At 36.0% G+C, this 24,507-nt stretch overlaps 2 protein-coding genes across 3 annotated transcripts; both read left to right on the forward strand.

Annotated features, from left to right (window-relative positions):
- The first annotated feature begins 2,119 nt into the window (after nt 1–2,119).
- On the forward strand, nt 2,120–5,434 carry LOC110739520 (protein trichome birefringence-like 43). Its single transcript, XM_021919966.1, has 4 exons — nt 2,120–2,568; nt 3,159–3,336; nt 3,418–3,602; nt 4,547–5,434. The coding sequence occupies exons 1-4, from the start codon at nt 2,195–2,197 to the stop codon at nt 5,034–5,036; spliced, it is 1,227 nt and encodes a 408-aa protein (XP_021775658.1). The 5' UTR covers nt 2,120–2,194; the 3' UTR covers nt 5,037–5,434.
- Nucleotides 5,435–8,211: 2,777 nt separating this feature from the next.
- LOC110739521 lies at nt 8,212–13,918 on the forward strand. 2 transcript variants are annotated; one of them, XM_021919967.1, is made up of 12 exons: nt 8,212–8,389; nt 9,401–9,504; nt 9,613–9,693; nt 9,789–9,908; nt 10,125–10,197; nt 10,385–10,725; nt 11,394–11,460; nt 11,679–11,847; nt 11,931–12,005; nt 12,163–12,301; nt 13,164–13,433; nt 13,686–13,918. In XM_021919967.1, the coding sequence occupies exons 8-12, from the start codon at nt 11,714–11,716 to the stop codon at nt 13,830–13,832; spliced, it is 765 nt and encodes a 254-aa protein (XP_021775659.1). In that variant the 5' UTR covers nt 8,212–8,389; nt 9,401–9,504; nt 9,613–9,693; nt 9,789–9,908; nt 10,125–10,197; nt 10,385–10,725; nt 11,394–11,460; nt 11,679–11,713; the 3' UTR covers nt 13,833–13,918. The 2 variants fall into 2 exon arrangements, with proteins under 2 accessions (XP_021775659.1, XP_021775661.1); XM_021919969.1 differs by having other exon boundaries at nt 11,742–11,847.
- The last annotated feature ends 10,589 nt before the right edge of the window (nt 13,919–24,507 follow it).

Raw genomic sequence — 24,507 nt, forward strand, 5'->3', positions numbered from 1 at the left:
AAATACGTTAACGATATGCAGATCGTATTTACTATCCCAATTTGGGCATACTAGTCACCTTGGCTAACAATAATAATATCATACATTCAAAATTGTCATCCATAATATATGCCATATAATAAAATATCATATAAAATAAATAAGGCAAATATTAATCATTTATATTTGGTAAATGATTCAAATATAATCCAAATTAATTCCTTTAATTTAGTCAACTAAACATCCTAGGAAATGAAAGAGTAACGCTTACGTTAAAAATAGCCAACTTCCATTATTATGATTCAATTAGAATTAATATACGGCATTAATGTATAATTAAATATTAATTTGCTAAGTTGGACCATTGCTAATAACATAATGGTTGACTTAATTTCATAGCAACTACACTATCACCATTGCTCACGCCCTCCTATGTCTGCCGTATATCAATACCACCGTCGTGGCCCACCATCGGTGATAAAGCCACCCAGCCACGGTGGTTCACTCCCCTCAGTATATTTTTATTTATTTTTTTTATTTTATTTTTATTTTTGTTTTTTTGAGTTAATTAAAACAACTCTTGTTCTAATTTGTAGGAGATTAACATTAGCATGATGAAATTTAGCACAACTCTCTTATGCTTAGCCATCAAATTTAGGCAGGAATAACTATAGTCTTGCAAAACAATTTTACTCATATAGTTGTGAGGTTTTACGTAGTACCTAGAATTACTTAAGATCTTATCTTAAGAATAAATCAAATTTATCTTTTAATTCTATATACTTATTTAACTTTAGGTGAAATAATCAGAATAATTTATCATATAAAATCTGAAAATTTTTAACCAAATTTGGACGTGAAATCTAAATCTTTATAAACGGGTTATATGTACCCATACAAATAATCTAATTATGTGTATTATCCGAAATTCATGATATTAAGCCTAAAATCATATTTTAAAGCTTAAAGAAAAAAGGAAAACAAACAGAGCTTCTAGATGGAAGGCATGTTACGTGATAGTTTTTTGATGGTCCAATCAATTAAAAACCATTTTTAATCATGCATATTAATCCATATAAAAACCCTCCCTTAATTGAATCAAAATAATCAATATTGCATCAAAGTTAATCGTATTAACAAGATCATATTAACATATGCAAGAGGCTAACTGATACCACTGTAGGAACTTATTAGATGTGATAGTGGAATTTCAGGAACGCTTCCTAAACATATAAACAGGATCTCATGCATATTATCAATCTAAATCACATAATAGGAGTTAGATATACCTTTGATGTGTTCACTCCCTTTTAGCCTTTGATAGCCCTCCTTCGAAGACCAAGAACCTCAATTGTGATTCCTCTACGTGGTTCACAAACTCGAGAAAGATCCCCACGTATGCTAGTACGGAAGAAGGAGGAATAAACTCTTACTCTCTCTTACTTTGTATGGGATACGACTATTAGAAGTATTAGGGTTGTATGCACTCTTAATTGTTATAATTGTTATATATCTCATACATAATGTACAGCCTAATATATAATAGAAATTAGGTTATAAGATTGCAAACCCATTCCCCTAATTACTTCTCATGACCGGCCACTTTAACCTTTATTGGATTTGTGGCTTTGATCCATCTCGTGTTTATATGTGTGACCTTATAGGATCCGGCTATAATTAGTAGCAAGCCCATTATACAATTAACTTACTGACCGAAGTTGATTTCTAGCAAAACACTACGACCCTTAAAATAACCGAATTAATAATCTCCTTAATTATCCTATTTTATATTTATTAATTGCTATGCTTGATCGAGTACACTTCCTTCAGTATTTCATTAATTGGTGTCACCCTCTATTTAAGTACCACAGTTGTACACTTCGTACTAGCTTGTCAAAGTACGTGAAAAAGAATTAATTGAAGCATATATCAAGACATTAAAAATATAATACTTAGCTAGTATTATATAGTTGCCGTGTTAAAACATTTGGCCTAACGCATAGAAGCTTCTATTTGGATTGAATAGGGTTAATTATTGTACCTCCAATTAATTACTTACCACATGCACAAACACATGCTTAATTATATAACAACTCTTAAAAGTAGTTGACCTACATATCCATATGTACCAAATATTCTTAGAGATCTTGAGTAATGGAAAAATAATCCAACTAAATAATTAGGGAAAATATTAGTGATCATAAAATAAAGTAATATGGAATTGAAAATTTCCATGTATGATTCATGGAAATTACTCACTCTTGGAACTTTAGTGGGGTGTCTACTCTTTCTTGTTTTAGATAAAACACATCAAAATATAAGTCTTTCTATTGCAAGATTTGCTAGTTTACCCATAAAAGCTTCAAATTTTAACATCAATTATTCAGTAGGAATACCAAATGAAAAAACCAAACAGAATTGTAATATATTTGATGGAAGATGGGTTTACAAGCCAGAAGATCGAAATGCTAGCTATGATGCTCGCAATTGCCCTTTCGTCGAAGAGAAGATGAGCTGCCATAAGAATGGAAGGCCCGATTTCGAGTTTTTGAAGTGGAGATGGGAAGCTAATGATTGTGAGATACCAGTGTATGTTTCTTTCTCTGTGCTTTCTTGGTAGTAAAGTCATTTCTAATTTGTTTTTTTAGAAAAATAAGCTTTCTAACATTATGTACTAGTATTTAGTTTTTGATGGATGAAGACCTATTTTTATGACTAAAATCTGTTTCGCTAACTGTATACATATTTTATTTTATTTTTTTTATTTTTTTTTTGTTAACTTTCTTTTGCTTTTCGAAAGTTCGACTCACTTAAATGACTTAATGTAGAATCTTGTTTCCGAAAAATAAAGTGAAAAGGTGGGTGAGAGTAAGAAAATAATTAATAAATATAATATGTACGCCAAAATAGAGTAGAACTTTCTAAACACCCAAAATGAAAAGTGAGTCGAACTTCAAGTTTAGAGAGTAGATGAAATTTGAAATAACAATTTCTACACATTTATTATTTACTTTTCACTCAGACATTCCTTGGATTTGCATAGAATCATTCGAAATATTTGAAAGTTTATTGAAAATTTAAATATACATTAACGTATATTCCCTTTAACCAAACCAGATAGAATGAAGTTGTTTTTAAGCTAGACATTTCATATCAATTGTATTAATGCTTCATTGTAGGTTTAATGGAAAAGACATGTTGGAAAGACTTCGAAACAAAAGGGTGATCTTAGTAGGGGATTCACTCAACAGAAATATGTGGGAATCTCTTGCTTGCCTCCTACATTCTTCCATACCTTCCTCAAATGTGCAACTTCGTGACAATAGCAAAGTCCCTAGGCTTTTCTGGAAAGCAAAGGTATATTCAATTTCAGTAAATATGAAATTTAAATTTTATTATCAACCAAACAAGCACTTAAAATAAAAACAAATTTTATAGGACTACAACATGACCGTTGAGTTTTATTGGAGCCCATTTCTCGTCGACTTAAACCTAAACCATGAAAGCGGAAAAACGGTTCTTGTGCTCGACAAGCTTTCACCCAACTCCGAAATGTGGACCGGAGCTGATGTTATGGTGTTCAACTCGGGCTTTTGGTGGGTGCAACCCGGTTCAGCCAAAAGGTACAATGATACGTAACTTTTCACTTGTTTAGTCCTACTAGCTAGCTTTATTAGCGCAGCCATCAATAGTACAAAATTATAATCCGTATTATAATGCTAATTACTATCGATTTTTAGTGATTGACAATAATAGAAACTAATTCCGAAGATAGATCTGACAGGAGCCATAATTCATCTTTGTTTTTAGTGTCATATAGTCACAAAAAACAAAGACAAATTGCCTGTATCGTTGCATTGTGAAGTCAACTTTTGGCTCATTTGTGGTATTTTGAGTACATCAACAATATTCTTTTTTTTATTATTTAAAGAATTAATGAATTAATTATTGATATTTTGGATCATATTAACAGTATAATTTTTTTAATCCTAATATATGTGCTGTTATAATTTTTTATTTATTTTTTTTTTGTTTTTTACAAGAAATATATGTGTTGTTGGGGTATTAACAAAATTCTGAATTTAGAATTAATTAATTACAGAATAGGACAAGCTTTTTTTTTTTAAAAAAAAAAGACCTTTCATAACATGATTTTTGTTTTTTTTGGATCTTGTTATTAACAATATTAAGTGCCCCAAGGAATATATATAACAATTTAAAAAGTAGGTCAGAACTATGCGTCAATCATATTGGTTTAATTTATATATATTTCTAGTTTTTGTTTTTGCACTTATTAGGTTTTGCTTTTTTTATTTAATTTTTTTTTTATTTTATATGTATATTTATATATAAAATTACACAGATAGTCAAATATGAGTTAGATCATGAGAAGAAATCTAATTAAAGAGAAGAAATGATCGTACTAGACTAATAATATCTTTAAAAAAATTGTGAATATGTGATAACTAGGTACCTAAAATTTAGGTAAATTGAAAATGATTTTGAGGAAGAGTAATAAGTAAGTGTTATATATTTCGTACATCTTACATTTTTCATCAAATTTCAGATGGGATTACATTGAATACAAGGGGAAGCTAATACAAGAAATGTCAATGGAGCAAGCGTATGAAACGGGCATGAAAACATGGGCAAATTGGATCGAGAAAAATGTGGATCCAAATAAAACCACTGTTTTCTTTCGAAGCATTTCGGCCGAGCACAAAACTAAGACTCCTGAAAAATGGTGTTACAATAAAACCAAACTCGCCTTAGTTGATTACTATGCAGCTGTCTACCCTAAAATTTTAGTAGACATTATAGAGAGATTGATAAAACGGTTTAGTAAGTCTCAAGTAAAATACTTGAACATTACGAAACTATCTAGGTATCGGATTGAAGCTCATCCCGGTATCTATAGGTATAAGGATTGGAAGAATCTCACCGAGCATACGGATGATATAGTCACTCTTCGTCCTGATTGTAGTCATTGGTGTCTTCCTGGTGTTCCTGATACTTGGAATAAATTATTGTATGCTTCACTTTTTTTTGATTTGTGATATGAAGAGCTACAAATAATGTCGAGTTTAACATATTAATTACCATGTTTCACATATCTTTGTCATTTAATTACAAGGAGGAAATTTACTTTTAAGTAGTGTCGTTTATAGGCGGTTATAATATGTCTTGCATTAGTTACTAGACTTCAACGAAGTAAAAACGACATATTATTTGTTAAATATGTGGGCTAAGATTATTTGTTTTTGTGCCTATTTTATATTTGTTTTCAGTTTTGAGGGTATTCGATGTACATGGTCCCTTAGGATTTTACTGTCCGTGGATATAGCTAACTATTATGAATTACGTTCAACATAAATAAAACACTTGTCTCGTTCGTTGATATTAGGTAACAAACCGTCAGTGAACCACGTTGAATTTTGTGTTCATGTTTGTTGTTTTCTTCAATCTTTCTTGCATCTAATATAACATGGCGTATAATCTATATTCTTGTTGATTAATATCTTTAATCTTTCTTACATTCTTTATAACATAGGCTGTATATGTGTATATAACGATCAAGCACAACAATGATGTGCAAACCCCGAATATATCCTTGAATGAGTAAATTGCTCGTTGTAAGTCAACGTTTATGTAATTGGATTCATAAAGACATTATTTTATTTACGGCGACTTTAATGAAAAAGACCCTTTTTACTTCACTTTACAAAAATAATATTCAATAAATATAATTTTATTTCATTAAAATTAATTTCAGTTAAGTAAAAATAATTTCATTTCAGCAAAAATAATTTCATTTTAGTAAATATATTTCCAGTTCAGTAAAAATCAGTAAACATAAAAAAGAAATATATTAGAAAATCAGTAAAAATAATTTCATTTTAGCAAAAATAATTTTAGTTCAGTAAAATTAATTTCAATTCAGTAAAAAAAAATTTAGTTCAGCAAAAATAATTTCAGTTCAGTAAAAAAAATTTAAGTTCAGCAAAAATAAGGTAAAGTGAACCGGGAATTTTATTGGAAAAGTTTCTGCATAATACAACTGTTAGGGTTTTTCTAAAAAAAAACTAAAACTGTGAGGGTTTGTTTTTGTTTTGTTTTGTTTTTTTAATAGTATTAAAACTGATTATTTTGTAATTTATTAAAGAAAAATACTCCGTACAATTTATATCAGTTAAGACTTACTTTTATTTAACAAATCTGAATTAATTTTTAACTAGTTCAAAACCCATGCTATGCACGATTTTACAATAGTAATTCATTAATCATTTATTAGAAACTATACATAACGAAATCATAAGAACGAAAAAAAAAATTTAAAAAAAAAAGTACAATAAACATTGTGATATACCATAAGATTAATCTTAATATCTAAATATATAGTACAATTAATGTTAGATAGAAGGAGATAACAAATATAATAAAATAATAACACTTTTTGATAATATTCTAAGTAGTATTTTGTATTATTCAAAACATTTCTTATTCTTTAGTACAACATTTTTTAATTTTATTTAAATTATTATTGTTTGGCATCATTCCCTAAATATAATGCCAAACTTTTCCCTAAAATATAGTAACAAACTTCTTTCAAAAATGAAAAGTAACAATTTTTTTTGACGGGAAATTTTTTATGAGCTAATGACACGTGTATTTAAGGGATAACTACTAGGATTACTTTAGTATATAAATATAGATGCATACACATATACTTTGAATTGTTTGAAACCTATGTATTTAGTTTACTCATTTACAAAAGTATAAATAAAACAATGAAACAGAAGCACGCAGTATAATTTATTGATCCCATATATTAGGATCATGTTGTTAGACTATGGATGTCCTCATGTCCATGTTAACAAAATATACTATGGAGTATTTCATATCAACATGATCTTCAAGAAGTTACTTAATGTAAGATAATATGAAACTCCTTGAATTGGAGTGTATTCCATTAATTCATATACATAGAGTTACAAAGATGAGACCTAATCACGTTAGAAAATCTCAGAAGATATTTACACAATATTCACAAAATATATCATTCTATAACAAAATATCTATCATATTTTCTATCACACCCTCGCAGTCGTAGTGGGAGGAGGGTGAACGCTAAGACTTAATCTGAAGTCCAAAAATAGTTGTCGATGTAGGCATTTTGTGAAAATGTCTGCACATTAATACCGGGAAGGAACGTGTAGGACCCATACATGCCCTAACGCCGCCTTTTCTCGGAAGAAATGAATATCCATTTCGACGTGCTTGGTGCGTTGGTGTTGTACAGGATTGTGAGATAAATAAATAGCGCTTAGATTATCAGAATAAACAATAGTAGCCTGTCGGAGAGAACAATGTAACTTCAAAAGAAGATTTCGAAGCCAACAAGCCTCGGCAACAACATTTGCGATACCCCTGTATTCTGCCTCTACACTTGATTTAGAAAGAGTAGCCTGATGCTTAGACGACCATGAAATGAGATTGTCACCCAAAAAACAAGAATAGCCAAAAGTCAAATGACGAGTGTCAGGACACCCGCCCTAATCTGCATCTGTATATGTGATCAAGTTTGTCGAGCTGAAGGATATAAGTGAAACCCGTGAACAATTGAGCCCTGTATGTAATGCAAGATGCGTTTCAATACATCATAATGAGCCTCTCTAGGGTCATGCATGAATAAACAAACCTGCTAAACTGCATAAGCTATGTCAGGACGAGTAAAAGTGAGGTACTGTAATGCACCTACAAGATTGCGATAGAGTGTTGGATCATGAAATTTAGGTCCAGAGTCTGCACTGAGCTTGGATTGAGTATCCACTAGAGTTGTTGCAAGCACTAGTAGAAAAAATGAAGAAGGCACCGCCCTTTTCGCATCGGTTCTTAAAAACCGGTGGGAAAAAATTAGGTGGGATTTGGATAATTACTTTTCGCACCGGTTCCTTATAAATCGGTGCCAAATATTGGTTTTCACAACAGTTTGAACCGGTGCTAAATGTTATTATTAAAAAAAAATAAAAAATAAAAGAGGGAAAGCGGGATTTCGCACCGGTTCAGCCCAAATCGGTGGGAAAATTCATTTACAACCGGTTCGAACCGGTGCTGTAAATTAAACAAAAAAACCACTTAATCGTGAAATTCGATCTTCTTCTTCCTTCAATTCAGTTTTCATTCCCCTTCTAGCTTTTCCACATTCAATTCGCACCCCCCTCGTTGTCGCTTACCTTCCCCATAGCTGTACGTCCTCCATCGAAGCGCATTCTGGGCTTTCTCACCTCCATTGCCGCAACTCGTCTCTTTCTCTCCATAGCTCTCCTCCATTGAAGCGCATTTTGCTGAGCTTTCTAACCTCCATTGAAGCGCATTCTGAGCTTTCCAACTCCATTGTAACAACTTCGAGGTAAGATTTATTTTGTGGTCTTCCTAATCTATTGAATTCCTTCGCAATCTAGGGTTAGTCGTTGATTTAGGGTTTTCTGTTCTTTATGGTTTTCTGTTGTGACTTTAATTTTGAGTTGTGCATTCAACAATAGTAAATTGTTTTAGGGTTTTGATTGTTGCTGTTGTTTATGAACTTGATGGTTCTCGTTTGGGCATTTGTTTATGAACTTGATGGTTCTCCATTGCTGGGTTCCTCAGCTTTCTGATTTGGCGCTCAGCATATCTAACGCGTGTACTTAGCTGGAGAAACAGATTATATGTTGCTGTAAACTGGGCAACCATTCTAGTTTTTGGCAGGGATATTTCATAGATAGGAAACTGAAGATATTAGCTTCAAATATTGTTGTTGTTGTCCCTATTGCATTGAGGTCCTTTTACTTGTAGTTTGTGCTAAAACTTTGGACGTTATTTGATTTGTTGTAATCGAATTTTGCGAAACTGAATACTTCTACATATGATACTCATATTATGATATAATTACAGTATTAATCAAACAGATCAAGGTCTTTTGAACTAATTAAGTGCGTAATACAAAAACTGATTAGTTATCCGATTTATGTAGTTTCTCAATCTTATATGGCATCTAAATGAGAATGTGCTGATCTTGGTAAAATTGCAAGAAATGAGATGAAATTGTGCAAAGCTGTTGTGGTGTAATATTGGATAAAATTGCAATTATGTAAGCTTCTGTGGTGTAATGAGCTGCTTGATTTATGTTGGTCATTACTCATATAATATTGGATAAAATTGCAAGAAATGAGATGTAATTGTGCAAAGCTGTTGTGGTGTAACACGTGGCATAGGCTGGCAGCATCTCATTTAGATTTAAAATAAAGCATAAGAAATTGACCATATAGAGGTTTCCCATGCTTTACTGTGGTAGACTCAGGATACATGCCATCTTAAATAAATGATATTGTGATATTGTCTGCTCAGTGGATCTAATTTACATGTAATTTTCTCCTTGCAGTTGATATTATATCAACTATTGAATTTGACAAGACTGGGGATCACCTTGCTACTGGAGATCGTGGGGGCCAGGTTGTTTTGTTTGAGAGAACCGACAGAAAGGGTGTAAGTGCAATCATGCTTGTTTGATTCACAAAGTAACTTTCTTTGATTCTAATATAATTACATGTTGAGGCCTATAACCTATATATAATGTGATCATATGATATGTAGCCTGGTGGACCTAGAAGAGATCTTGTTAGTAGGCATCCTGAGTTTCGCTATCAGATTGAGTTTTAGAGCCATGAACAAGAGGTAGGTATCTTCATTGAATTGGCTGTCATAGTTGATGTTTGTTTCTCTTCCTTTTTTTCCTTAACTAAGCTCACATATTTACCTTTTGGTTTCAGTTTGAGTACCTAAATAGTTTAGAGATTGAGGAGAAAATTAATAAGATCAGATGGTGTGAGATGGCTAATGGCGCACTATTTCTTCTTTCCACTAATGACAAAACCATCAAATTCTGGAAGGTGAGGAAACTCTTGCTTGCTATATGTCTTTGCAGTTTATTATAGGATTTGTCTATCACCAGATAACTATCGAATTTAGGCACTTTCTGTGGATGAAGATATTAGCTGTATTACTCTTCTTGTCTGACTTTTTTTATCTCCCATATGGTAGTATTGGATAGGTATAATTTTTTGTCTCGTGTCCATTATATCTCACCGGATAGCTTCCTTGGTTAGGTTTCGGGAGAAAAGAAAAGAGAGGTGTTTTGTAACAAAACAGGTATACCATACGAAAGGAGGTTGCTCAAAGGTGAGATTTTTCTCTAAGTTTTTTTTTTTCTTTTTTTTTTTCAGTTTCATATTTCTCAGTCAGTTTACCAAATTGTTATGGCTATGCTGCTGTATTCACTGTTGGTCTGTCGGGAGTTCTATTATTATCTATGCTAAGGGATTGCTTCTTGACACCAGTGCGCTTTATTTCTCTTTTCTATTTCTAGGATGCACCACAAGAATGGCCAATTTGCATCTTTGAGAGAAGGTTCAACATCTTTCAATTTGGAAGCTAAAACGAACTTAGTGGTTGGTAGAAGCCTGGGACCAGAAACTATGAGAGTCCTTGTTAATTTAATCCCCCTCCTCCCATATGCACAATGTGCTGAAGGATAGTAATTAATTTATCTCCGAATTCCTGCTTATTCCCTTTCTAATTTTCTCTATAATTTCTAGTTCAAACAAGTGTCAGCATTGTGGTAGTGAAAATGATACACCAGCGATGCGACGTGGACCAGCTGGTCCAAGAACCTTGTGTAATGCTTGCGGACTGATGTGGGCCAACAAGGTGTGAATTCATAATATTGTATTTAAAATGTTTTAGAGTTGAGATTCTTGAGGGAGATAAAATGTTATAATATGAACATATATGCATTGAGCTTTGTGTAATTAAAATAATGTGCTGTAGGATAGAGGAAACCATGTGTAGGATTCTGTCTGTGTAAAATGGTCTATGTAATCTAAGTTTCTGATACTAAGGAGGGATTGAGTTGCTAGAGAAGAAATTATGAGCCTGATTTGATAATTGAAACAAATTTGGTTGATAATTAAACTATGAAATTGGACCTATTCTCCCATTACTAATACTGTTTAATTGGAAATATGAATTTGGACCTCTTCTCCCAACAATGAACAATGATACAGTTAGAATTAGATTCATCTCAATAAATTAATCCAAAAGAAAATCATTTTATGGTTTATATGCTGTATTTATAGGTAGTGTGATAAATAATAATGAACAAACAGAGACACAACTACAGAAGCAAACAGATGCCCAGCCTGCCTCTTTTTTTTTATTTTATTTATTTATTTATTATTATTATTATTATTATTTTTATATATATATATTTTTTGTTTAATATTTGAATTCTTATGTCTAAGCATTTGACTCTACATCGTGTAAAGAATGTAACCTCCTCAGTCTAGGTAATTACAGTCCATATATGTTCTTTACAGAAATCTTGTTGGAGCCGATTTGGGTGGTGAATTGGGGCATAGGATTATTCACATCTATTAAATCAATGTAAGATCTCTCTCTTTGCTGTATGGACTTGTAACTTGACCTTGTTAGACACACAGGAAGTAATAAATTTATCTTGTAATTGAAGGAGAGTGGTATCACACAACATATTGTCTAATTGCTTGCCTCTAATGTGCATTTGTGTAGTCCTCTGTTGTAAATGTTACTATATTTGAATGTATTTAATATTCTTAATCTTCACCAATATCTTACTTGTTCAGTCTTGCAGTCTTTTATTGTTGATCTACACGAGAAGATGACTGGCATTAGCATCTATGGTGCAGTTATGGACATCTCTCGAGAAGCAAATACTGCAAAATCTATATTCAATATGAAGATTCAAGATCCAACAGGAGCTATTTGTGTAAAGTTGCATTTTAATGAATCTTGGTATTACTAATTTGAAGTTTCGAAAAATGTTTCTTCGTTAGAGGATCAATTTGTTTGTTGATTTCTTCAACCATGTTCTTCAGGTCTTTAGGGAGATTGAGTCTTGGTCACACTGTGTACATCTCTGGTTTGACATGTGCCAAGACAAAACACAAGGGGTGAGCTCAACACTTATTTCCAATGATTATTGATATGCACATATCTTTATTGGCTATTGGTTTCTCTGACCAATTTTTGTAATCTGGTTCTAGTTAAGTAATATAAAATTATGTATAGCCTCACCTCAGATTGTAATATATTAAGTTTCTTTGACAGTCTAGAAGCACGATGGTTTGAAAATGGTCCTGGAACTTCCTTTGTCAACCTAAGCTGCTTGCCTGCAATCTTGAACTCATCTTGTCTCCACAAGCATTCTTACCTTGCTGATGTGTCAAGGCAGAATACTGGTACACATGTATGTCCTCAACAAGCTGTCATCTTTTGTATCACCTGGCTGATTACGTGTTTTAAGTGATTTTCTGCTAGATAGCATTCATCAGTTTGATAACTGAATTTGCATGTTGGTAGCATAGCCTATGACTGGTTAAATATGTCTTTGTCTCTGTTATACTACATTTTCGTTTATGAAAACTAAGATCTGGAGCTGTTAACTCTTATAGACTCTGCCAATGCATCTTTAGCCAAAGCTGAAGCTTGGGGTTTTCAAAAAGTCTTCTCGTGTAGAATTAGCTAGCTTAAATGGTGAAGTCTCTGGAGTAGTACCTTTGTGGTTGCTGACTGAGAAAGTAATCTTCTCTTAACTAATATATTCTCCTAGTTTATTTGGTCAATCACTCAATCCTATAAAATTTCACTTTACTCCTAAACCAGGAACCTTACTTATTGTAAATATTCTTAAGTCATTATATACTACATACTTAAATCTGACAATTCTTTGAAGAATACAACTGAAACCCTAAAGTCGTTTTTTTAACCTTTTTTTATTAACTGCTTCCTGTCTTTTAGAAATAGAATTGGTTGTGAAAAACATATACCTAAGTAGGATTCAATCACAATAGTAAGAAGGGGAGGGGGGGTGGGTGAGGGGTTCTTTCATAAATAGAATGGGTTGTGAAAAATATAAACCTGGGTAGTATTCCACTTCAAAACTAAGAAGGGGAGGGAGGGGGGGTCTCACTGCGAGATGAGGTTTAAGTGTTTAACTGATTCCTGAATGAGAGTATACCTTATTTTTCGTGAATTACAAACTAAGTCTGATGATAAGTTAGATTGTTCACAACTCTTACCCTGTTTCTCCTGCTGTCAATATCGAGTAGATTTGCAGGGTGTGGCTGGACCAAATTGAATACTGTCATGTTAATACAAGATTGGCACATGTTACTTGTGGTCATTTTGTTAAGACAACTGCAAGTGGTTCTGTTGAATGTGAATTTTGTTGCTGCAGCTGTGAGACGAAAACTAGACGCACTTTCCATGTAAAAATAACTGTGGCTGATGATAGTGGTAAAGTCTTTGCATGGTGTACTGGTCAAAATGCGATTGAACTACTGCAAATATCTCCAGATGAATTCTATGAATTGCCTGAGGTATGCTTCTTCATCACCTATTTCCTTTTCTTATAGGACACCTGTTTTAGTTACTGCTAAGATTGGAACGTAATTTCATTAAATAAGTCCAAACCAATTTTGTCCTCGCTTTTGGGAAAACTCTGCTCAAATATTGGGGCATTTGTGCATAATGTTAGAAATAAAGTTGGTGGTAGAAATTTTCAAGACGATTGGAAGACAATAGATTAGCATTAAGCTTAGTCTAATATTGTTGCTTCCCTTGGCATTCAGGAGGAACAAGTTATTTACCCATGTTCGCTGGAGAACGAAAGATACATGATAGCAATTGTGAACTGTGGTCAGCAGGAAACCATCTTCAAGGAATGTTTGACTGCAGAAAATGAGATGGTATACTTCATCTTCGTTTCAAATTTCTGATTTGCTTATTGAATTGCAATAAAAATCCCAACCTTGTATTTTATTTTATTGTATATTTTATTTTTTTGGACGAAAATTGTAATATTACAGCCTATTTTAATGAAAGTAGGTAACTTTATATATATGTTAGTGTTTATATATCAATTTAAGTGAAAAAAATGCAAAAAAAATTTTAATTTTTTTTTATTTTTTGGGGCATTTTTAGCACCGGTTTTCAAACACAACCGGTGCTAAAAGTTTTTTTTAATTTTTTTCGGCCACTTTAGGCACCGGTTCACAGAAAGAACCGGTGCTAAAAGTTTTTTTTTAATTTTTTTGTGGACTTTTTCGCACCGGTTCACATCAAGATTTGGTGCGAAAAGTCTGGGATTTAGCACCCCCGAAATCAGGATCGATTCTAAACTGGTGCTAAATGAGGGGTTTGAACCGGTGCGGATTACGTGTTTTCGCCTAGTGAGGTTTACAACTACTCATACCTGCGCGTTCTAGAATTTCCTGTGCATATTTTTGCTGAGATAGAAACAAGTATGAAGGAGTACGAGTAACAGCAATTCCCCCAAAAAAAAAAATTCAAAGGACCTAATTCAATCATCGGAAAACCATTCCATAAGTGAGAAATAATATTCCCACGTAGTCGATCCGAGGATGTAACCAACACAATATTGTCAACATACATATAGTAGAAAATATGCCATATCATTCCCGATGTCGGAAAATAAATAAAGAACTGTCACTCTTAGCAATGACAAACCCAATCTGCAAAAGATAGTTAGCAAATCGCTAATACCAAGCTCGTGGAGGTTGTTTTAGGCCATAAAGAGCCTTTCAAAGTCTGCAAACATAACCACGAAACCTTTTGTCAACAAACCCGGGGGGTTGATGCATATAAACACACTCATTAAATCACCATGCAAAAAGACATTTCTTACATCAAGTTGGTGAATAGACCACTTACAAGCCATAGCTAAACTCAACATCGTTCGAATAGTGGTAGGTTAAACAACCGGGCTAAAAGTTTCATCACAGTCAATTCAACTCCTTCAACCTGAGACCTGCCATCATAAACTAAACAAGATTTGTGTCTTTCAAGATCACCATTAGCTTTCAATTTGTGACACAATAACCACATACAATTGACAATATTCACCCCCTTAGGTCTAGGCACCAAATTTCAAGTTCCCGTTTCAATTAAAGCACTTTATGCATCACGCATCGCAGCATTCCAATTTGGGTCGACAAGGACTTGTTTGTGATTTTTAGGAAGCGGAGATCGAATAGTAACAGCTAAACTGTACTTTGGATTGGATTTGACAATACCATGTTTGGACCTAGTTTACATGGGAGGTGATGGAGGTGGAGGTCTAGTAGGTGAGATTGGAGTATGCCCACGAAGAAGGGGGGCCGGGGTGTAAGAATTTTGGTTGGTTTGAGATAGAGAAGAGTGTGTAGGAAAGTAGGAAATAGTTGGCTAGGCCACAGACTGGGCCTGGGAGGAGGCAGCGGGCGCTAGGTCATTAGGTAAGTGCGAGTGGGCTTCTAGCTGGCCCATTAGAAAGTCAGCAGCAGTTAGGCTTGGTGGAGTTAAAGAGTGTCGCAGCCCAGTTGCGGTATGTTGGGGTGTGACACAACTATGTTGCGGAGTGGACTGCTCAAGCCTTTCAGAATTAGTATGCAACAAATATTGGTGATGTAAAATTGGTGATGGATCATCCAAATATTACGAACTAAGATGTCGGATTCCGAGCTTAGAGCATCGATGTCGAGCGTCGAAAGTCGAGTCCAATTTAGGACTGCTAGCCTAAACGCTAGCAAGGCCGCAAGCCAGCAGCCTATGCGCGTGCTTACTGGAGCTTGTTGGCCAAGCTCGCGTGCTAGCAGTGCTAGCAAGGCCAGCCGCATGCTAGCGCGTTGGGCCTCGCTGGCTACTGCTAGTGCTAGCTAGCCCAGGGTGCTTGCCTAGCAAAAGCAGCAGCACCCCGCATCGCACAGTTGCTTGTTATTGCTGATGCGGCAAGACACAGCTAGGCAGGCCCAACCGAGGGACCAGGCACCAGCATGGCTGCCTTGGTGCCCAAGGCGGGCTACCAGCTAGCCGCCTCCTATTGCACCGTTTTTGTGAGGGGCGGTTTTCTTGGGGAGTAAGGGGAAGGTGGTCCTCCCCTTGCGGTCCTCACCTAACCCCTTGCTCACCTTGTGCCACTTTTCGTTTGATGATTGCCTTGAAATTTTAATTTAATTGGGAATTAAATTAATTTTTTCTTTTGGCATATTACCAACTATCCCACATTGAAAGATGATGGGAATTCTTGGGAACAATTCCCTATAAATACCAATCTTTGGGTATTGGGAAATTCACTTGAGTTAGTGAACTCTAAGGGATCTCCAAAAGTGAGAAAACCTTAGTTCATAAACTCTAATTTATTTTTGGTCTAGCCCCGTCTAAGCTACGGGGTAGGAACCGGTTCCGGTTCGGTAATCCAGGGTTTGAACCGTCGGACGTTTCACACTTGCGGAGCTTGAAGCTTTCAAGTCCGAGCTTATTGAGTGAGCGAAGCACGCGTCGAGGGTGAGTTTCTTTCTCTCTCTTCTCTTTATGTGTTCAGTTTTGTTTATTTGCATGCTTTTGTTTATGTTGTAATTATTATGCATGTAATTTGGTTATCGGATTTTGTTTCCGCGCGGTGTCGGTTATCGCAAAACCCAATAGTGGTATAAAAGCCTCATGCATTTAATTTTTGCAACTAAAAATTAATTAAAGTAATTTAAAATGGATTTAAATTCCTTGTTTAGCATCCTAATTAGATTAGGAGCTCGTTTTTAATTAGATTAAAATCGTATTTATGCTAATTTTGGCTTAGTAACCCCGATTTCGTACAAAATAGTGAATTTTGGGTGAAATCGACTTTCTAAATCATTCTTTACCCACATGGTGATAAAAAATGACCTTCCATAAGCCAAAATCCAACCAAAAAGTGGTGTTACGAGTGGTTTTTCGTTTGGAACGAAAAATTTTAAATCTTTATCTTGATTAATTATGGCATGCAGTTATTGGATTATGTGTTTGATTATACCATTAATCTTCTACAATTTTAACCCTTATTAAGCATGTTTATGAAGTCATATTGGTGCTTAATTTGGTGACCTCTAAATTTCACATAAACTTTAAATTTCACATTTTTGCAAATTAATTGCTTGGAGTGGGAAAGTTTATGGTGAATATGATTTTTAAAGGCCCTAAAATGTTAAAGATTCAATTTTATTTGTTTATTTGGTTGAATCTTAACTTGCTAAAATCCATAATGATCTTATTTTTGGTTTTAATCATTTTGGAAATTGATTAATATCTTAAATGTTCATACTTGTGCTTGAAATATTATACATTGTTCTTCATATTGGAAGGTTACAATATTCAATTATGCACAAGTAAGTGTTGGATAAATCAATTCATTGGATGATTGATTATTTATTCAACTATTTTGTCAAATCTCATTATTAATTTATGTTGGTTAAATTAATTGTGAGAATAGCCCTAAATATTTGTAGCATCAAGTTGAGCCAAAAATAATTTAAAGAATAGTTCTTAAATTAATTTTGGTTTGTGCACTAAAATTGAATTTAATTAAGTTGGACTTGTTTTATTTTCAATATTACTCATTATTAGTTCTAAAATCAATTTAGAATTAATTTTTATGTCACACAAAAAAAAAGGAAATAAAATTCTGATAGGACGTCGTCAACCTATCAAGAAATAAGACCTAACTCGATCCTACTAAACTAGTAGCAAGGGCAAGAAAGGGTCGAACCCATGAGAGGCGTTGAATCAACCACCAAATGTTATTGTTTAAACAAGCTAGATTAAGTCGGGGGTTTTAAGTTGGTATTACGTCACATTATTCTAATTCAAATCAACTAATTCTAAGAGGTGATTAACAATATTAAGAAGGCCTAGGGCATGGGTTACACCACTCAACTTCATCACGGACCACAAGTAGCATGCATAGAAATGGTGATTTAGGGGATAAATTAGGGGAAGTTATCAAATGCACCCAACTACTCTCTCAAGCTAGAGGGATTACTTGACATCAAAACCATAACCTACTCTCGTGATTATGGGCAAGAAACAAGTGTTAAAACATCCTCACGATAACATGCAAATTCCCTTGACTAGAAATTCCTATTCTCATGGCAAATCAAGTCAATCAAGCATAAGGGAGCTTCCTCAAGTTCATCTCTCGATCCTTCGTTGAGGAAGCTAGATAAATAATTCAAGCAATGGCCAATTACAAGAATTAACAATGAAACCTCTTAAACTCAACTAATTAACACCCCACAATTAACAAATTAGTACATGCAACAAGTGTTGGTGATTACATTGAGGGTTCACCCAAACCCTAGAAATTAGACTACTCACAATCCATGGAGGTTAAAGCAATTAAAGATTTCAAGGAATTCATGAACAAATTAAAACTAAGAATTAAGTAGAATCTAACAATTAAACATGCAAAGAACAACCAAACAATTAATAAAAAGCAAGAATTAAAGATAGAAGAGAGAAAGAAAGAGTAAGAAAAATTACTAGAAGCTTCAATAATTGACTAACAATGGTGGAACTTGTCTTCTACAATGATTGGATTGAAAACCTTCAAAACAAGAACTAAAATCTATGCTAATTTGAGGATTTTTGTGTTTCAAACTAAGAGGAGTATGAAAATCTGAAAAAATTGGGAACCCCTCTAAAATGGTCCAAAGGGGCTATTTATACTACCCCCTAAAATAAGAGGACGGAGAAAACAAGAAACGGGTAAACTGTAGGCCTGCACGGACGTGCTGAAGTTGGCACGTCCGTGCAGACCAAGGCAGAAACTCGGTTTAAGACGACCTGCTGCAGCACGGGCGTGCACCTTTGGCACGTCCGTGCTGCATCATCTGCACGGACGTGCAATATTTGGCACGTCCGTGCAGGCCTTGGCAGAAAGATGGGTTCAGGTCTGCACTCCTGCACGGACGTGCAACATCTTGCACGGCCGTGCAGGGTCTTCTGGGCCCTTTTCTTCGTGTTTTCTTCTACGATGCTCTTGTACTTGGATTCTTTCCATCATTTCCTTGCTTCTAACCTCGGTTTGGTAACCATGGGCTTCATTTGGTCGTCTTTGGACCTAAAATCTCATCAAAAACACTAACAACCCGTGAAGCATAGGATACACAAAAATTGCATAATAATAGGGTAAAAGTGAACCAAAACACAAATTTGTTCAGGTAAACTAGGTTCAAATACGCCCTAAAACCGCATAAAATAGCAAGTTATCAAATCCCCCCAAGCTAAGCTTTTGCTCGTCCTCGAGCAAACTAGTCATGACAAAACAAATAGAGGGAACTAACTTGTTATAGAAGGTTGAAGCAAAAGTTAAACCAAGAAAGGGTAGGCATACACAATAAACCGAACGATCACTTTTAGCAAAAGTGAGAAGCCGTTTAAACCTACAAGTCGCCTAGTAGGACGAGTCCATCTCTCGTGAGGGTTTCCAAAGAGAATCACCCACAACTCCCACAAACACAACAACGATTTTTTTTTTTTTTTTTTTTTTTTTTTTATAGCCCAAGTCAACTCATCGGGATGTGATTCAAAAGCAAGACAAGTGAACGACATTCAAAAATCAACATCATAATAATGTACACATGAGTTAGAGACCAAGAAGGATGCTGAACAAGATTGCAATGGAACACTTCCTTAGGCTTTTTACTAGTTCATTAAAGCACATTTGCTCATTCCTAAGTCATAGCACATTTTTATTTTCGGTTATAAAATAGTGAAATACAAGTCCACCTCCCAAGATGCACAAACAAACTCCCTCCACTACACTCTACTATGAGATTTTTACAAGAGGAAACTAAAGATAAAGGGTGTGGGAGGCATCCACAAATTGACCTCAAAAGGGAAATGTAAAATTTTTTTTCATAAGATAAAGCCCTTGAATTTGAGACTTTATTTATTTGCTCCGCCTTTTTTGACTGTTGAGCGGCATGTTTTTTTTTTTTTTTTTTTTTTTTTTTTTTTTTTTTTTTTTTTTAGAAATTGTGGTTTATTTTACCAATTTATTTAATAAACATAAACCTAATAAATCTCAAGCAAAGCTTTATTTTGGGAAGAGTGGAAGGCACACCAAGGGCACAAGGGACCGCAAATCAACTAAACATAACCTACTTCAAGTGTGCTTAGACAATTTCATGAACTTAATGTGCAAATGAACATTCATCGACTTTCATTTCATGTTCAAACCAAGGCAATCAAGTTTAATAAACTCCTATATGACTCCAACCCTTGCATACACTTTTCTAAGAGTAACTTGTCATTCAAAAGCAAAGCAAGTAAATCACACACGAATCGTCATATGAGTTTCATCCTTGGGCACTTTTTCATCATTTTTTTTTTCATTTTTTTCTCTCTTTTTTCTTTTTTTTTAGGCATAAAATAACTATACATCTAAATAAGGGATAGGAGAAGTATTCACAATGTAAGGGATTTGGATTTCAAAGGAAGCAATTTGGATTCAAAGGGTTTGGATGTTAGGGAAATGGGAATAGGGGCATGCAAATCAACATATACGTACGAGAACACAGCATGAACCAATGGTAAATGAGAAAATACTCCCCCCCAAGCTATCATAAACATTGTCCCCAATGTTGAAACAATATAAGCACAAAGAGAAGGGGAATGAGATACTAACTCATTGGTTCGGGCCCCCTTGGGAGCTCGAACCCCCGGGGTAGAGATGCTTATATACATTGCGGAAGTCGCCCAATTCCGTTCGAAGACCCTCAAAGCTTGACCTCATTCCGTCGAAAGAAGTCCTCAAGTCTTCATTTGACTTCCTCATGGTCTCAAAGTCGGAAGTCATGCGGGCGAAGTTCGCATTCATATTAGCCATCTGCTGCTCGAAGGTGAGGAATGGGTTTCGTTCACCCATGCCCTGACCTTGGTACCCCTCTTGGTACCCTTGTTGGAACTCGTACTGCTGGTGAAATTCTGGTTGTTGCTGAAATTGTTGTTGTTGATGATGTTGTTGTTTCTCTTGCTGCTCTTGCCGTTGTTCCTCTCCCTCTTGACCGGGAGCCCAAGGGAAGTCCCTCTCAAAGATCCAGTTCGCCTGGTTGTAGATGGCGGTGGCCTCGGGGTTGGGTAAGTAGGCATAGGGGCGCCTACTCACCAACCACAAATAGGGGTGGTTCCCCTCTACATCCGTGAGCCATTTCATGGCTCTCAGCGACTGCATATCCAACTGTGTTGGACCTGGAACAACCTGCTCTTCTGCAAAATCAAGGTTAAGAGCAGCAGCAATTATAGTAATCATACCACCTATGGTGATGTTGCCTGATCCTGTGGCAACATCTTCTAGGTGGTCCATAAACCAAGACCCCACATTTAAACTCGTACTACCCTCACTCAGATGCCATAGAAAGTAAAGCTCTCGAGTAGACACGACCCCTGAACTGTCTACTCGACGAAAGCTTGGTTAACTCTCGCTACGGACATTCTATGTTGGGCATTCATGAGCTGGAAGGTCATGTAACGGGGGGATCTTGTGGTGTCACGGTGCACACAAAGGGAGGAGAGGAATTCTAGGGTCAGTCTCCTATAGGTTAAGGCATGTAACTCTAGCCAAGAACCTAGGTCGGCTCCCTCGAATAATATTGTGATGTCAGCTCCTACCCCTAAGGCGTCCGCCACCTTACTATCATAGAATTTGGTGGGCTTGACCCGCCTCCTACTGATTTTAAGGAAATTGGCCAAAAAGGCCTGGTCAGCGAAAACTATTCCCATTGTGTCCACTTGCGGTGGATCAACGGGAGGAGGAGGCGATGGGTTCCTAAATCTAAGGGAAGAGGTGTTTCGGGATTGGTTTCTTCTTGGCATGGTTGTTTTTATTTTGTTTTATTTAGAATGACTAAACCCGCCACACAAAGAGATCAAGACACTAAACCAATTCACCAAGTAATTTTAAGGTCAACAACCCAAGACTTAGCCACACCAAAGGACACCACAAAGAATAATCCACACAATCACAAAAACTCACAAAACCTAAACAATTAATCCTCACAATATTCAATTAAACCCATAATGCTTTACATAAAAGCACAAATACTCAACAACTATCAATTCAACCAAGATTGCAAGCAAAAATAAGCACAAAACAACAAGTTTCAAGTATGGAAATAGTAAGTGGAAGGAACGATTATACCGAGCTTTACGTGGGTGTAAAACCCGCAAATGAACCTTCCTAGCCTTCCTTTCCCTTGCTTGAACCTTTTCCTTCAACCAATTGTTAAAATTTCAATCCAAAAGAAAACCCCCAAATTGATTTTTTTCTTCTTAGGGTTTCGGTTAATGGGTGATTTTTGGGTTGAAGATTGGAGAAAGGAGTAGTATTTTGCGTTTTTGTTGAAAAGGAGTGTTGATTATGGTGGGAAATGTTGAATTTTGGGTGAGAATTTGAGTGTTTGAGGGTTGAGAGGAGGAGTAAGAGGGGTTAGAGAGAAGGAGGAGAACCGTGGGTTTGAGAGGAAGAACAAAAAAAAAATTGTGGCTTTTTTTCTTTTTTTTTTTTTTTTCGAGCAGTTTCGGCCTTAAATACTTGGTATGCACGGACGTGCAGCATTGGCACGGACGTGCAGCTCAAGTCAGAATGTGCTTAACTTTCTGCCTGTAAAAGCACGGACGTGCCATTATCGGCACGGACGTGCTGCTTTTGGCACGGACGTGCTGCTTTTGGCACGGACGTGCTTAACTTGGCAGAATACTTCTCAACTTTCTGCCTTCCTAAACACGGACGTGCCATTTTCAGCACGGACGTGCTGCTTTTGGCACGGACGTGCTGCTTTTGGCACGGACGTGCTTAACTTGGCAGAATACTTCTCAACTTTCTGCCTTCCTAAACACGAACGTGCCATTTTCAGCACGTCCGTGCTGATTGGCAGGCACGTTTACTCTCCCCTTTTTTTTTTTTTTTTTTTTTTAAGAAAAATTACTAAAATACTCGGGTTGCCTCCCGGAAGCGCTTCTTTATTGTCACTAGCTTGACCATATTACGTTTTCAATCACGAGGGATATCAAATTCATCTAAATGAACTACCTTTGTTTCTTCTTGCACGAAACCATCGAAGTATGCTTTCAACCTTTGGCCATTAACTTTGAATGGTTCACCTTTGTCGTTGGAAATCTCAATGGCGCCATATGGGAATACCTTTGTAATGGTGAAAGGGCCACTCCATCTTGATTTTAGCTTTCCCGGAAACAACTTCAACCGGGAGTTAAATAGCAAGACCTTGTCACCCTCCTTGAACTCTCTCTTGTTGATGTGCTTGTCGTGCCATGCTTTGGTCTTCTCCTTGTAGATCTTTGCACTCTCATATGCATCTAACCTCAACTCTTCCAAGGCATGGAGGTCAAGCATCCTCTTTTCTCCGGCGGATTGGATATCAAAATTCAAGGTTTTGATAGCCCAGTGCGCACGATGTTCCAGTTCGACCGGTAGATGGCATGATTTCCCATAAACGAGCTTGTAAGGGGTGGTGCCAATAGGAGTCTTGAAGGCGGTGCGGTAGGCCCATAGAGCATCATCCAACCTTGATGACCAATCCTTCCTTGACCTATTCACCGTCTTCTCTAGTATCAACTTAATCTCCCTATTTGAAATTTCAGCTTGACCACTTGTTTGAGGGTGGTAAGCCAATGACACCTTGTGCCTCACTCCGTATTTTTCAAGGAGAGCCTTGAAAGATCGCTTTGCAAAGTGCGATCCTCCATCACTTATTACGGCACGTGGCACACCAAACCTAGGGAAAATGACTTTCTTGAACAACTTGACCACTACCTTAGCATCATTTGTAGGAGATGCAACCGCTTCAACCCACTTTGATACATAGTCGACGGCCACCAAAATGTATTTGTTCCCAAAAGAGGATGGGAAAGGTCCCATAAAATCTATTCCCCACACATCGAAAATTTCCAGCTCTAAAATGTTATTCAAAGGCATTTCATTCTTTCTTGACAAATTACCGGTCCTTTGACACCGGTCACAAGCTTTAACAACTCCCCATACGTCCTTGAACATAGAGGGCCAATAGAAACCGCATTGCAATATTCTCGCCAATGTCTTGTTAGCACTCATATGTCCTCCACAAGGCGAGGAGTGACACATTGTGATAACTTCATGAATTTCATCGTCGGGGACACACCTTCTAAAAAGACCATCAACACCTTGTTTGAAGAGCAAGGGGTCATCCCAAAAGTATTGGCGGACATCATGGAGGAACTTCCGCTTTTGTTGATAGGTGAGGTCGGGAGGAAGGATGGAGCAAGCCAAGTAATTTGCAATATCCGCAAACCATGGGGCCGGGGCTTGAATGATTGCGAATAATTGATCATCCGGGAATGAATCATCAATTGGAAAAGCTTCAATTTCACCTTCTACGATCGGTAGCCGTGAGAGATGATCGACTACTACATTCTCGGCACCCTTCTTGTCCCGAATTTCTATATCGTAGTCTTGTAAGAGCAAGACCCACCTAATCAACCTTGGTTTAGCGTCCTTCTTGGACAGCAAGTACTTCAAAGCCGCATGGTCGGTGAAGACTATAACTTTGGAGCCCACCAAGTAAGACCTAAACTTTTCGATAG

The sequence above is a fragment of the Chenopodium quinoa genome, unplaced genomic scaffold, assembly GCF_001683475.1.
Source record: "Chenopodium quinoa cultivar QQ74 unplaced genomic scaffold, ASM168347v1, whole genome shotgun sequence".
NCBI classification, from domain to species: Eukaryota; Viridiplantae; Streptophyta; class Magnoliopsida; order Caryophyllales; family Amaranthaceae; genus Chenopodium; species Chenopodium quinoa.